Here is a 10,800-nt window from a genome sequence, read left to right as displayed (position 1 = left end):
CCTGACTCTAGACCTGTTCAGCCGCTTGGTCTCCACATCTTGCCCAAGACTGGGCAGTAAACTGAAGGGGTCACTTGCAGGCGCAGGAAGAAGCTGGAGCAACAGTTCACAGGCAGATGAGGGTCTCAGCTAGTTTATTTTCTTTCTGGAGGAGTCTTCAAGGGAGAGCAGTCCCGGCTGCTCAGGCTGCGGAGAGAGAGGGTGGGTCAGAACCTGGCTTGGTCCAGGGGACCCCAGGCGTGGAGGTCAGGGAGCAGATATCCAGGTTGGGAGTTGGGGGTGGTGCCCAGATTCTGGGACCCCAGGACAAGCCAGAAGGGGAAGGGAAAGGTGGGTTGGGGGAGGGGAGGATCCGCACCAGGTGGGAAGGAGCTGCGGCTCTTGCTGAGCAGTAGCTGGGGAGGGCCCTGGTCCGTGTCTGAGTCCGAGTCCCAGCAGGGGAGAGGAGGGCTCAGGCATCTGTGTCCCTTAGAGCCTGCAGGTGGGACACGTGCGATTCTATCATGAAACCTGAATGTAACCCTTCAGTGGTCTGTGAATATGAGCCCAGTACCCTTGATATAATGTGATCCTTGATCATGTCCCTTGAATGTGACCCAACATGACCCCAAACTATGATCTCAATCAGTGACCCTTGAATTTTACCCCAGTGTGTGTGTGTGTGTGTGTGTGTGTGTGTGTGTGTGTGTGTGCTAAATTGCTTCAGTCATGCCCGGCTCTGTGCAACCCCTGGACTGTAGCTTGCCAGGCTCCTCTGCCCTTGGAATTCTCCAGGCAAGAATACTGGAGTGGGTTGCCATGCCCTCCTCCAGCGGACCTTCCTGACCCAAGGACCCAACCCATGTCTCTTATGTCTCCTGCATTGGCAGGCAGGTTCTTTACCACTAGTGCCAGTTGGGAAGTCCCAAATTTTATCCCACTGACCCTTAAAAAAGATCAGTGACCCTGAGTGACCCTTGGATGAAACCTCCAGGGACTCTCTAATGTCACCCCAGAACATTATTTAATGTGAGCACAGAATAAGACCCAACAGAGGACTTCCCTGGTGGTCCAGTGATTAAGAATCTGCCTGCCAGTGCAGGGGACACAGGTTCCATCCCTGGCTTGGGAAGATCCCACATGCCATGGGGCAACTAAGCCCATGCACCACATCTGCTGATCCTGTGCTCTGGAGTGCCCACGCTCCATCTACTGAGCCCACGGGATCTAGAACCCATGTTCCTCAACAAGAGAAACCACCTCAATAGGAAGTCCATGCACAGCAACAAGAGAGTAGCCCCTGCTTGCCACAACTTGAGAAAGCCCTCGCACAGCCATGAAGACCCAACATAACCAAAAATAAATAAATATCTGCGGGGGGGAGACCCAACAGATGTGACCCCCAAAGATGGCTTCTGACATGACCTCCATGTGTGAAGCTAGAGAATGATCTCCCCCCAACCCTGGAATGCTGCTTAGCCCCCCTCACCCCTGAGGTTTGCGGCCCTGGGGCGGCCCCCTGAGGATATGGTGAGGCCATCAAAGGAGTTCTGCAGCACATGCACAGCGGACCTGTGGGGAGATGGTGATCTGTGGGCCCTCCAGGGGACTCTGGACTGCTCAGGGCTGGGGCAGGGGGGCTGTGGTGGGGGAGGCGTGGAGACGAGTCCCAGGGGGAGAGGGAGACCTGGACTCAGGTGGGTTCCAGGTTCTAGTGGTCACTGCTCGATCTGATTGGGAGGAGAGGGCAGGGAAGATGAAGGTCGGGGTCAGAGGTTACAGGGGGAGCTCATCACCATATGTCACCCAGCTCCTTTTGGAGGTTATCCCTCCAGGAACCACTGCATCCTGGCGGCAACTCCTCAGTCTCTAGCCAGTTGGCTGTCTCGCACCCTTGCTGCTTCATCTTGGTCAGGACCTAAGGTCAGGAAGGGATGGGGAAACAATAATAATAATGGTGAAAGGTGTGATATAGCATTTATTGCATACCAAGGTGCCTTTAAAGAGCTTATCACTCAGTTAATGCAGCTACTCAGTCAGGCAGGGCCATGTTGTTACATCCATTATACAGATGAAGAAACTGAGGCTCAAGGAGAAGTGACTTGATCACAATCACATAGCAGTAAGTAGCAAAACTGAGATTTGAACCCAGGCCTTCTGGCTGGAGTATGATGGTAGAGGCCAGCAGAGATCCCCATACCCCAACTCACACAAGGTTCCCCTCCCACCCCACCCTGCTCTGCTCACCTTGCGGCACTTCACCTGTGTCTTCTGAATCTTCTGGATGTTCACCAGGTTCTCTGTGATCTCCTGTTCCTGTGCCTCTGTATGGGGAGGGGACTTAAGGGGGCTGAATCTGTAGAAGGACCTCCACCCTGCCCTCCCGGCCATGGGCTTTGGGCACTCACGGAGCTTCTGATAAATGAAGGTCACCTCCTCTCGTACCAGCTCCAGCTCCTCCCATAGGAACTTCTTGCTGAGGAGACAGGGCAGCCTCTGGCCTCCCGTATCCTGGCCTCCTGGCTTCCCATTTGCCCACCTGCCTCCCCCAAGCCACTGCCACCTTCCATGTTTCTATCTTCAACTACCATCCACCAGAAGCTTGTCCCCTCCCCCCACCTGCCTACCCACCTTTCCCCTTCTACTACTATTCCCCCACCTCCTACCTGTCCCTACCCCGACCCTGTCCACCCCTTCTGACCTTCAGCCTCCTATTCCCTCAGACCCCCATTTCCTGGCTTCCAGTTCCCCATCTTCTGGCGCCCTTGACCTCCCATACCCCAACTCTGCCGCTCTCCACCACCTCTCCCCTCCAGTTTCCCATCTCACCCCTGCCAGCTTTCTGGTCCCCTGAGCTCCCTTCCCATCCCTGTCTCCCCTTCCTCTGGCCTCCCAGTTTCCCACACAGCCCCACTGCCTCCTGCCTCCTCCACCCCCTCCTCTTGTCCCCCAAGCTTTCCATGGCCCCCCAGACTCCCTTACTCATTTCCCCCATCCCACCTGTGGCCCCTTCTCCCTGCCCTCCCTTCTTTCCTGAAACAACCTCCAGGCAATCCTCCTGGCAACACCCACCTGTCCCGGATCTCCTGGGCCAGCAACTGCAGGCAGCGGGTGGTGCGGGCCCGCTGCACCTCCTCGTTGTCATGCAGGCTCTTCTGCAGCCCCTGCAGGCCTTGAGCCAGGGCCTCATACAGCTCCTGCCGTCCCTCCACCACATCCCACTTGTGCCCCTCCTTGTCTCCCTGGTGGCTCGTGGGGCCCAGCACCTCTACAGAGATGGTGGGAACTTGCCTGAGCCCCACCCACAGCCCTGAGCCTAGCTTTGAACACAACTTGCCCTGACCCTCACCAGACCCTGGCCTGAAACCCAAACTCATCCAATTTTTCCCACCCTGGCCTGACCTGGCTGACCTTGACAGGGCCAGCCTCCAGCCTTACCTCGACCCTTGGCCAGTTCTCACCTTCCAGTTGTTGGATCTTGATTTGCTGCAGGCAGCTTTCCTTCTCCAACAGGGTCACTGAGTGGTTTAGGAACTCGAAAGCCTGGGCCAAGAGGTCAGGCCTAGGGGCGGGAGCAGGGGTGAAGTGGGAGGGGATGGAGACAATTGCTGGGGGTGGGGCCGACCTGGCTCACCTTGGTCTGGGCCTGTAACTGACACCTGAGTGACTCCAGTTCACATCTCAAAAGCTTCTGGCAGTCGGGAATCATCGTGGTGGACTTAACTGTGAGCAGAGGTGAGTGTCAGCCAAGGCTGGGAAGGGTGTGGGTGGGGGCAGGGCAGAGGTCAGTAGAGGTTCAGGGTTGGTGGGGTGAGGCAGGGGACAAGGTAAGAAGCTGGGGTAGGCTGAGGCAGAGGTAGAAGAAAGATAGGAGTCAAGGTCAGAGACAGGATGAAGGGCAAGGTCAGGGGCAAGAGTCAGCTGATGGCAGGACAGGGATGAATGGAAAGCAATGGTGCAGGTCCACTGAGGAAGGAGCAGAAGGTGGAGGTAGGAACTGGAGGGTCTTCTACCCATAGTCTTGTTGGGTGGAAGGTTCTTACCTTTGGTTTTGGAACAGCTGGTCTCCAAGGGCTTCTAGAGAAGGGGGACATGAGGGCAGTAGAAATTTACCCCTGGGCTGCATCCTTGCTCACCCTAACCCAGGGTGTGGGGGTTAGACATGATTTGGGCCTGCTGAGTTCTGGGTGTCCTAGAACCCTGAGGGCAGGCAAAGCTGCCTCCAGGCATATGCATGCACCCCCAACCCCACCTCACCTCTGCCCCAGCTCGAACACGCTCAGAAGTGCATCTGTGTGGCAGGCATGGAGGCTGCCCCTGAGAACACACAGCTTCAGAGCCCTCATTCCGGCTTGGACTCAGGTAATGGCCCTCTTCTTTAGGGGCAAACGGCATCAACAATGTCTGCAAGGAGCACCAGCAACCCCTGATGCACAACCACACATGGTCATCGAAACACAACCATAGACACACAACCTCAGACACAGAGATGCATGCTAAGTCATAAGACCCAGGGCACATGCTCATGCCCATCTCAGACATACAACCACAGTCACAGACACACAGGCAGTCACACCCAGTGTCAATCACAGACAGAACCTCATTAAGACACATAATGGGCTTCCCCAGTGCTCAGATGGTCAAGAATCTGCCTGCAGTGTAGGAAACCTGGGTTCAATCCCTGGGTCGGGAAGCTTCCCTGGAGAATGCAATGCTAACTCACTCCAGTATTCTTGCCTGGAGAATCCCATGGACACAGGAGCCTGGTGGGCTACAGTCCATGGCGTAACAAACAGTCAGACAGGACTGCACAACTAACACTTTCACTTTCACAAGACACACAATGGGGTATCCATTCCATTCATTCAAGACATTATTAGAGCAGGCCTGGCTGAGCACTGGGCGCTGTTCTGGGTGCTGAAGACATAAGGCGTGAGGGTTCTCAAGAACTCTTTGCCCCACAGCCCCCACCCGAAGCCCTGCAGCAGCAGACTGAGGTGTGGCAGGAAGGGGTTTCCCAGGTGGGGTAGACCTTAGTGTTGCTGTTATGCCTCTTGGGAAGATCCTGGCCATTACACGGCTCCTGTGAGTCTGAGCAAGGGGTGGAAGGAGACCCATGTGACTGACACCCTGAGTCTCTCCCTGGCCTCCAGACTTCAGTTGTCACTGTGTTTTCAGGTGCACTCGGCTGTGGGGTCTCTGGCTCTGGGTCCTTGGACCAGTGAAATGTATATTCCAAGGTCTTTTCTGAAGAAGTGCCTGGGAAGAGGGATGGGTGGTGAAAGTTTCCTGAGAGCCAGCCCACATCACGCCAGCCCTCCAGCCCCAGGCTAGTCCCTCAACGAACCACAGCACTTGTCACACTTCTTGTGAGCAGGCGAGCATGAACCACAGCACTTGTCACACTTCTTGTGAGCAGACGAACATGAACCACAGCACTTGTCACACTTCTTGTGAGCAGGCGAACACACGTTGGAGGATGAGGGAAGTGAGCGGTAGCAAGGCACGGAGTACTCAGGATCCAGGGGTAGGCCAGCCAGAAGAGGATTGCTTTGAGTAGGGGGGACAGAGGGCTGCATTGAGACCAGCTCCTGGGTCCTGACAGCCCCAGGCCCTCCCTGACACCCCAGAGTGGCCACAGCCCTCAACACAGACTTCTTAGTTATGGCAGAAGCCAAAGCTGGGTGAAAGATGATCCTAGCCCCAGGGGTTGGACTGGACAGTGAGAAGAACCCAGAAGTTCCCACAGAAGGAACTGAGACAAGCCTAAAAGAAGGAAAAAAAAAAGATCTTAACACTGCCCCTAAAGGAAGGACATCCCTGGCAGGAAACAGCATGTGCCAAAGCTTAGAGGTCTGTCTATGCTCCCAGTGCAGGGAGTCCAGGTTCAATTTCTGGTCAGGCGGCCTGGATTTGATCCCTGGTCAGAAAACTAGATCCCACAAGCCCACAACTAAAGATCCTAAATGATGCAACTAAGATCCGGTCCAGTTAAGTAAATATATATATATATATATTTTTTAAAAGCTTGGAGGTCTGGAACCAGGTGCTCTGTGCTGATAAAGTCAGGGTCGCTGGAGGCAGAGGTCCAGGAGGAAGCAGCAGGAGATTGGCAGGACAGCTCAAACAAGTTAGGGCAAGCCAAGCAGAGGAGTTAGGAACTGGCTCCCCAGTAAATGAGAGCCATAGAATGTGAGGAGAGGCACAGCATATCCATTTAACAAATGTTAGCTAAACTGGGGCCCAGGCCTGCACTAGATAAGGCTGGGAACAAGAAAGGGCTCATTTCTGGGTCTCACATACATACCCCCGGCCCTTCCAGTGTAGTGAGGGCTGGCACAGCTTGAGAAACCTGGGACAGGTGTGCCTGGAAAAACTTCCAGGTGAAGGGCATCTTGCCATGGATCACACTCAGCCAGAAAGGCCACAATATAGGGCTTTCTCTTCTTGTGTCCTTTCTGGGCCCTCTGGTATCCTTCCCCTAGCCCAGTCCTCCTAGAAGACTCCTATATACCCTTCAAAACCTTACTCAGTATCGCCTCTGTAAAATCTTCCTTAATCCGTTTTAAAACTCATATTTTCTGAACATTTTGCTGAGTGCTGGGCACCACCCTAAGCCCTCACTGGGTCTTCACACCCACCATAATAACTTGCAAGAGTTATTATTCTTCCTGAAATGTTCTAAGCTACCCCTTCAAAAGTTACTGCCTCAGGGAGGTCCTCACTGCCAGAGGCAGTACAGCATGATGATTAAGCAAGGAGACCCTCCAGTTGGATGGCCGATGTTCAAAGCCTAGTTTTATCCCCTTCCCAGCTGTGTGATGTTGGGATAATTATGAACCCTCTTCAAGCCTCAGTGTCCCCAACTATAAAAATGGGATATCATACTACCTACTTTACTGGGTTGTTGTGATTAAGTAAATTAATCCATACCATTGCCTGATACACAATAAAGGGAACTCAGTGTTTGTCTTTGAAAATTACACTGAGGACTTAGTACTTTGGAATCATAGGAGCCCTGGGAGACTTGGGAGAGGAAAAGGCAGGATGGATTTCTGAGTGACAATTGCAGGCAGGACACCAGGTCGATCCCCGCCCCAACTGGCCTCCAACATCACCTGTTTCTCCCTCAGTCACTCCTGATAGAATTCTCGGAGGAAGGGGGCGGGGTCATTTGCTTGGGCCCCGTCCCCGGGGCCTTGAATCCTGCGCCTGCCAGGCTTCCGACCCCCTTCCACCCCCACCTACTACATACCACCTGCTCATGCTCTCCCATCAGGGACCGCGAAGCCAGTCCCCAGCTGTGACGCTGAAATTTGATCCCGTGGGGACACCATCCCTTTAAAACACGAGGAGCCCAAAGGTAGAGTCACAGAGAGGGGTGTGGCTGGCTGGCAGTTTAGCTCCGCCCCCGCCGATGCAGCCGAAGGCTTCATTGGTGCCTTCCCGCTTCCGCAGATCCTAGGATCCACGGTGTAATTGGATGAGAGTCCGAAGAGTGGGCGGGATTTCAGGCTAGGTTTCCGTTTATCGATTGGCCAATATTTAAGAGGGCGGTACAGGAGATACAGATCTCCGATCCGATTGGCTTCTGGCTTAGCTGGGGGGCGGGACGAATTCTCGGTCCCACCAGCGGAGGTAGCTGAGGTCCGCGAGCCACCCCGGAGCGCGGGAGTGAGGTACTGAGCCCAGCAAGCTTGACACCCTAGATCCAGCCCGGGACTCCTAGGTGCTGCGGGTCGAGGTCCGAGTCCAGTGGTGGGGTCGGTGTCCTCCGGATGAGATTTGGGGTTTCCCAGGATTAGAACGCTGGAAGGTGCTTCGGGAATGTTCTTAGCGACATCCTGTCATGAAAGGAGTGGTCTTTGATGTTAGAAGTGGATCCCTGGGGTGATATTTGGGAGTCACTGGGTTGATCTCTGAAGACCTAGGGCTGCTGGAACTGAAATTTGGGGGTCTCAGAGGTGGCATGAATGTTGGGGTCCAGAGACCCTAAGATCTTGGGGGCTGACATTTGGAGAGATAGGGTCGGGGATGTCACAACTGTTTTGGGTCTTCCCCACCCCATTCCTGGGCTGCTATCCCGGTATCTCTGCTGGATAGACCATGACCCTGGCCTTGTGCAGACTCACAGGGTCTGAAGGCCACAGGGCAAAGATAAAGCTCTGACTTACCTGGTGCCTCCTTCTCAGGCCTGAAAGATGGAGGAAGGCGGGAATCCAGGAAGCTTGACTAAAGTGGTCCATCTCCTGGTCTTGTCAGGGGCCTGGGGCATGCAAATGTGGGTGACCTTCATCTCAGGTAGGGATCGTCGGCCTGGACATCATGGATGCCCGTGGTGGGGACAGGGATGAGAGCGGGTCCTTGGACGTGTCCTAACACTGGTCCCCTGCACCCCGCAGGCTTTGTGCTTTTCCGAGGCCTTCCCCGACATACCTTCGGCCTGGTGCAGAGCAAACTCTTCCCTTTCTACTTTCACATCTCCATGGGCTGTGCCTTTGTCAACCTCTGCATCTTGGCTTCACAGTGTGCCTGGGCTCAGCTCACATTCTGGGAGGCCAGCCAGGTATGCGGGCTTGGGCTCCACTACCCTCTGGACATTCATTCCCAGGACCGCATGAGCACCTATGACACCTTTATGACAATTAAAACAAGACCCCCCCAAACCACCCCGGCTTCCTGGTGTACACAGAGTTGGGCTTTGGATACCCTTGAGCAGTGCACAGCCTGCACAACCATCCCCAGCAGCCCTGTCTATTCCTCCAGTGTCTGTCTGCTGGCTGTCGCTCCCTCTCCTCCCCCTGCCTGGGCCTGCAGCCAAGCTGTGGTGACTCAGCTGGGTTGAGGCACTGACCCCAGCTCATTGTTTAAAACTAGCCTGACTGGGGATTTACAGTCCCCCACCCCCATCCCCAGAGAAGGAAATGGCATCCCACTCCAATATTCTTGCCTGGGAAATCCCATGGACAGAGGAGCCTGGTGGGCTACAGTCCATGGGGTCGCAAAAGAGTCAGACACGACTTAGCGACTAAACAACGGCAACAACGACCCCCATCCACACATTTTACCCAGCCACAAGGCAAGGCCATCTCTGCATCTCATGTCTCTCTATCCTGCCCTCCCCCGACTCCATTCTGTCCCTCAGATGTGGGCAGGTAAGGCCTGAAAGGGGTTTTGATGACCTCACAGACACATGAGGGATTATAGGTAACTGGAACTTCAGGGACTTGTAATTCTTTCCCTGTGGGCCCAATGTCAGCTTCTAGGGACTAGGCTGGGGCCACAAAGGAGATAGGCCCCGTCTTAAGCTCTTTGAGGGAAATGAGGGGACAGTTACCATGGTGCTCTGTCCCAACTCAGGGAAGAGAGGCTCTGCCCATCCTCAGTTCTGGGGAAGAATTGGGTATCAGACAGGCTGTGTTCTGGAAAGTCCCAGTCAGTGTATCAGAAGAGAAGCAGCTCAGGAATTTGGGGGAGAGAGAAGAGACAGTGGTGGAGCCTTTCCTTAGGAACTGCGGGTCTCAGGATATGAGAGCTGGAGCTCTGCTTGGGTTTGGGGATGGAGCGAGGAGACCTGGCTTTGACCCGATCCTATCTCCCATTCCCCTCTGGCCTTTGAGGATGCACAAGGACATGCCCTGGGGCCCCTCCTGCCTCCCAGGCGTGGCTCACCTTGTCCTCCCGCTGCCCCACCAGCTCTTCTTGCTGCTCCTGAGCCTCACCCTGGCCACCGTCAATGCCCGCTGGCTGGAGTCCCACACCTCGGCCGCTATGTGGGCCCTGCAGACTGTGGAGAAGGAGCGGGGCCTGGGGGGGGAGGTGCCGGGCAGTCACCAGGGCTCGGACCCCTACCGCCAGCTGCGGGGTCAGGACCCCAAGTACAGCGCCCTCCGCCAGCAGTTCTTCCGTTACCACGGCCTGTCCTCCCTTTGCAATCTGGGCTGCCTCCTGAGCAATGGGCTTCATCTGGCAGGCCTCGCCCTGGCCCTCCACAACCTGTAACTCCTGCTGACTCTCTGTCTCTGCTGGGGCCCCGGATGTCAATAAAAGCTTCTTTGGAAATGACTGCCTTTATCTTTCTCCAACTGGGAAGCAAGGAAGGGGAGGGGCAGGCAAGGGTTGTTGTTGCTGTTGTTTAGTCGCTCAGTCGTGTCCTACTCTTGTGCGACCCCATAGACTGTAGCCTACCAGGCTCCTCTGTCCATGGGGTTTCCCAGGCAAAGAATGTTGGAGGGGGTTGTCATTTCCTTCTCCAGGGGATCTTCTCAACTCAGGGATCGAACCTCCATTTCCTGCCTTGGTAGGGACTCTTTACCACTGAGCCACCAGGGAAACCCTTGTAGGCAAGGGTAGAGCTGAGGAATTCCGTTTTCCCATTCACATGGCATACTAATTCAGAGTGTAGGATGTTGCAGCCTCTAAGCTCGTCCTACAATGGTGCCATTTGTTGAGCACCTACTGTGTGCCAGGCATGGCGCTAACCATTACACATATCATGTAGTATGGTAACGGTATCTGGTTCTGATCCCTAGAGGACAATTGTATTTTTTCACCTCATTGACATTGGGAATGGCCATGTGACTTGCTTTGGCCAATGAAGTGTGAGCAAAGTCAGTTTTGAGAAGTATACAAGCCAGTGCCTGATTCACCACATCTTCCCCTGTTTGCAATGATCAGTGTGAGTGAGAAGCAAACCTTGGATATAAGGGACTTGTGAACACAGTAAGGGAAGGAAAGAGTGGGACAAAGGGAGAAGGTAGCACTGACCTATATACACTACCATGCATAAAATAGACAGCTGGTGAAAAGTTGCTGTATAAC

At 54.6% G+C, this 10,800-nt stretch overlaps 2 protein-coding genes across 6 annotated transcripts; one reads left to right on the top strand and one right to left on the bottom strand.

Moving 5' to 3' along the window:
- Positions 1-131: 131 nt before the first annotated feature.
- CCDC159 (coiled-coil domain containing 159) lies at positions 132-7,255 on the bottom strand. 3 transcript variants are annotated; one of them, XM_068980787.1, is made up of 11 exons: positions 7,235-7,255; positions 4,023-4,056; positions 3,614-3,702; positions 3,441-3,522; positions 3,052-3,247; positions 2,388-2,455; positions 2,227-2,303; positions 1,776-1,897; positions 1,469-1,551; positions 359-475; positions 132-186 (listed from the first exon to the last, which is right to left on the bottom strand). In XM_068980787.1, the coding sequence occupies exons 1-11, from the start codon at positions 7,253-7,255 to the stop codon at positions 182-184; spliced, it is 894 nt and encodes a 297-aa protein (XP_068836888.1). In that variant the 3' UTR covers positions 132-181. The 3 variants fall into 3 exon arrangements, with proteins under 3 accessions (XP_068836888.1, XP_068836887.1, XP_068836889.1); XM_068980786.1 differs by lacking the exon at positions 7,235-7,255 and adding an exon at positions 4,237-4,421; XM_068980788.1 differs by lacking the exon at positions 7,235-7,255 and having other exon boundaries at positions 3,052-3,541; positions 4,023-4,109.
- Positions 7,256-7,599: 344 nt separating this feature from the next.
- TMEM205 (transmembrane protein 205) lies at positions 7,600-10,004 on the top strand. 3 transcript variants are annotated; one of them, XM_068980970.1, is made up of 4 exons: positions 7,600-7,658; positions 8,172-8,280; positions 8,382-8,545; positions 9,676-10,004. In XM_068980970.1, exons 2-4 carry the CDS (start codon positions 8,181-8,183, stop codon positions 9,979-9,981), a joined length of 570 nt encoding a protein of 189 aa, XP_068837071.1. In that variant the 5' UTR covers positions 7,600-7,658; positions 8,172-8,180; the 3' UTR covers positions 9,982-10,004. The 3 variants fall into 3 exon arrangements, with proteins under 3 accessions (XP_068837071.1, XP_068837072.1, XP_068837073.1); XM_068980971.1 differs by having other exon boundaries at positions 7,648-7,723; XM_068980972.1 differs by lacking the exon at positions 7,600-7,658 and adding an exon at positions 7,684-7,742.
- Positions 10,005-10,800: the final 796 nt, after the last annotated feature.

Source organism: Capricornis sumatraensis, chromosome 9 (genome assembly GCF_032405125.1).
Source record: "Capricornis sumatraensis isolate serow.1 chromosome 9, serow.2, whole genome shotgun sequence".
Taxonomy (NCBI): Eukaryota; Metazoa; Chordata; class Mammalia; order Artiodactyla; family Bovidae; genus Capricornis; species Capricornis sumatraensis.
Note: the sequence above shows the minus strand (reverse complement) of the source record. Positions and strands in the feature narration are given on the sequence as shown.

Excerpts from the sequence above, each read along its gene's own strand:
- CCDC159 (XM_068980786.1), bottom strand. The coding sequence starts at position 4,374 with ATGCCGTTTGCCCCTAAAGAAGAGGGCCATTACCTGAGTCCAAGCCGG. Across the intron at positions 2,456-3,051 it reads GCCCAGGAGATCCGGGACAG|CAAGAAGTTCCTATGGGAGG; the intron begins GTGGGTGTTGCC and ends CTGTCTCCTCAG. Across the intron at positions 1,898-2,226 it reads CACAGGTGAAGTGCCGCAAG|GTCCTGACCAAGATGAAGCA; the intron begins GTGAGCAGAGCA and ends TCCTGACCTTAG.
- TMEM205 (XM_068980970.1), top strand. The coding sequence starts at position 8,181 with ATGGAGGAAGGCGGGAATCCAGGAAGCTTGACTAAAGTGGTCCATCTC. Across the intron at positions 8,281-8,381 it reads GTGGGTGACCTTCATCTCAG|GCTTTGTGCTTTTCCGAGGC; the intron begins GTAGGGATCGTC and ends TGCACCCCGCAG. Across the intron at positions 8,546-9,675 it reads CATTCTGGGAGGCCAGCCAG|CTCTTCTTGCTGCTCCTGAG; the intron begins GTATGCGGGCTT and ends CTGCCCCACCAG.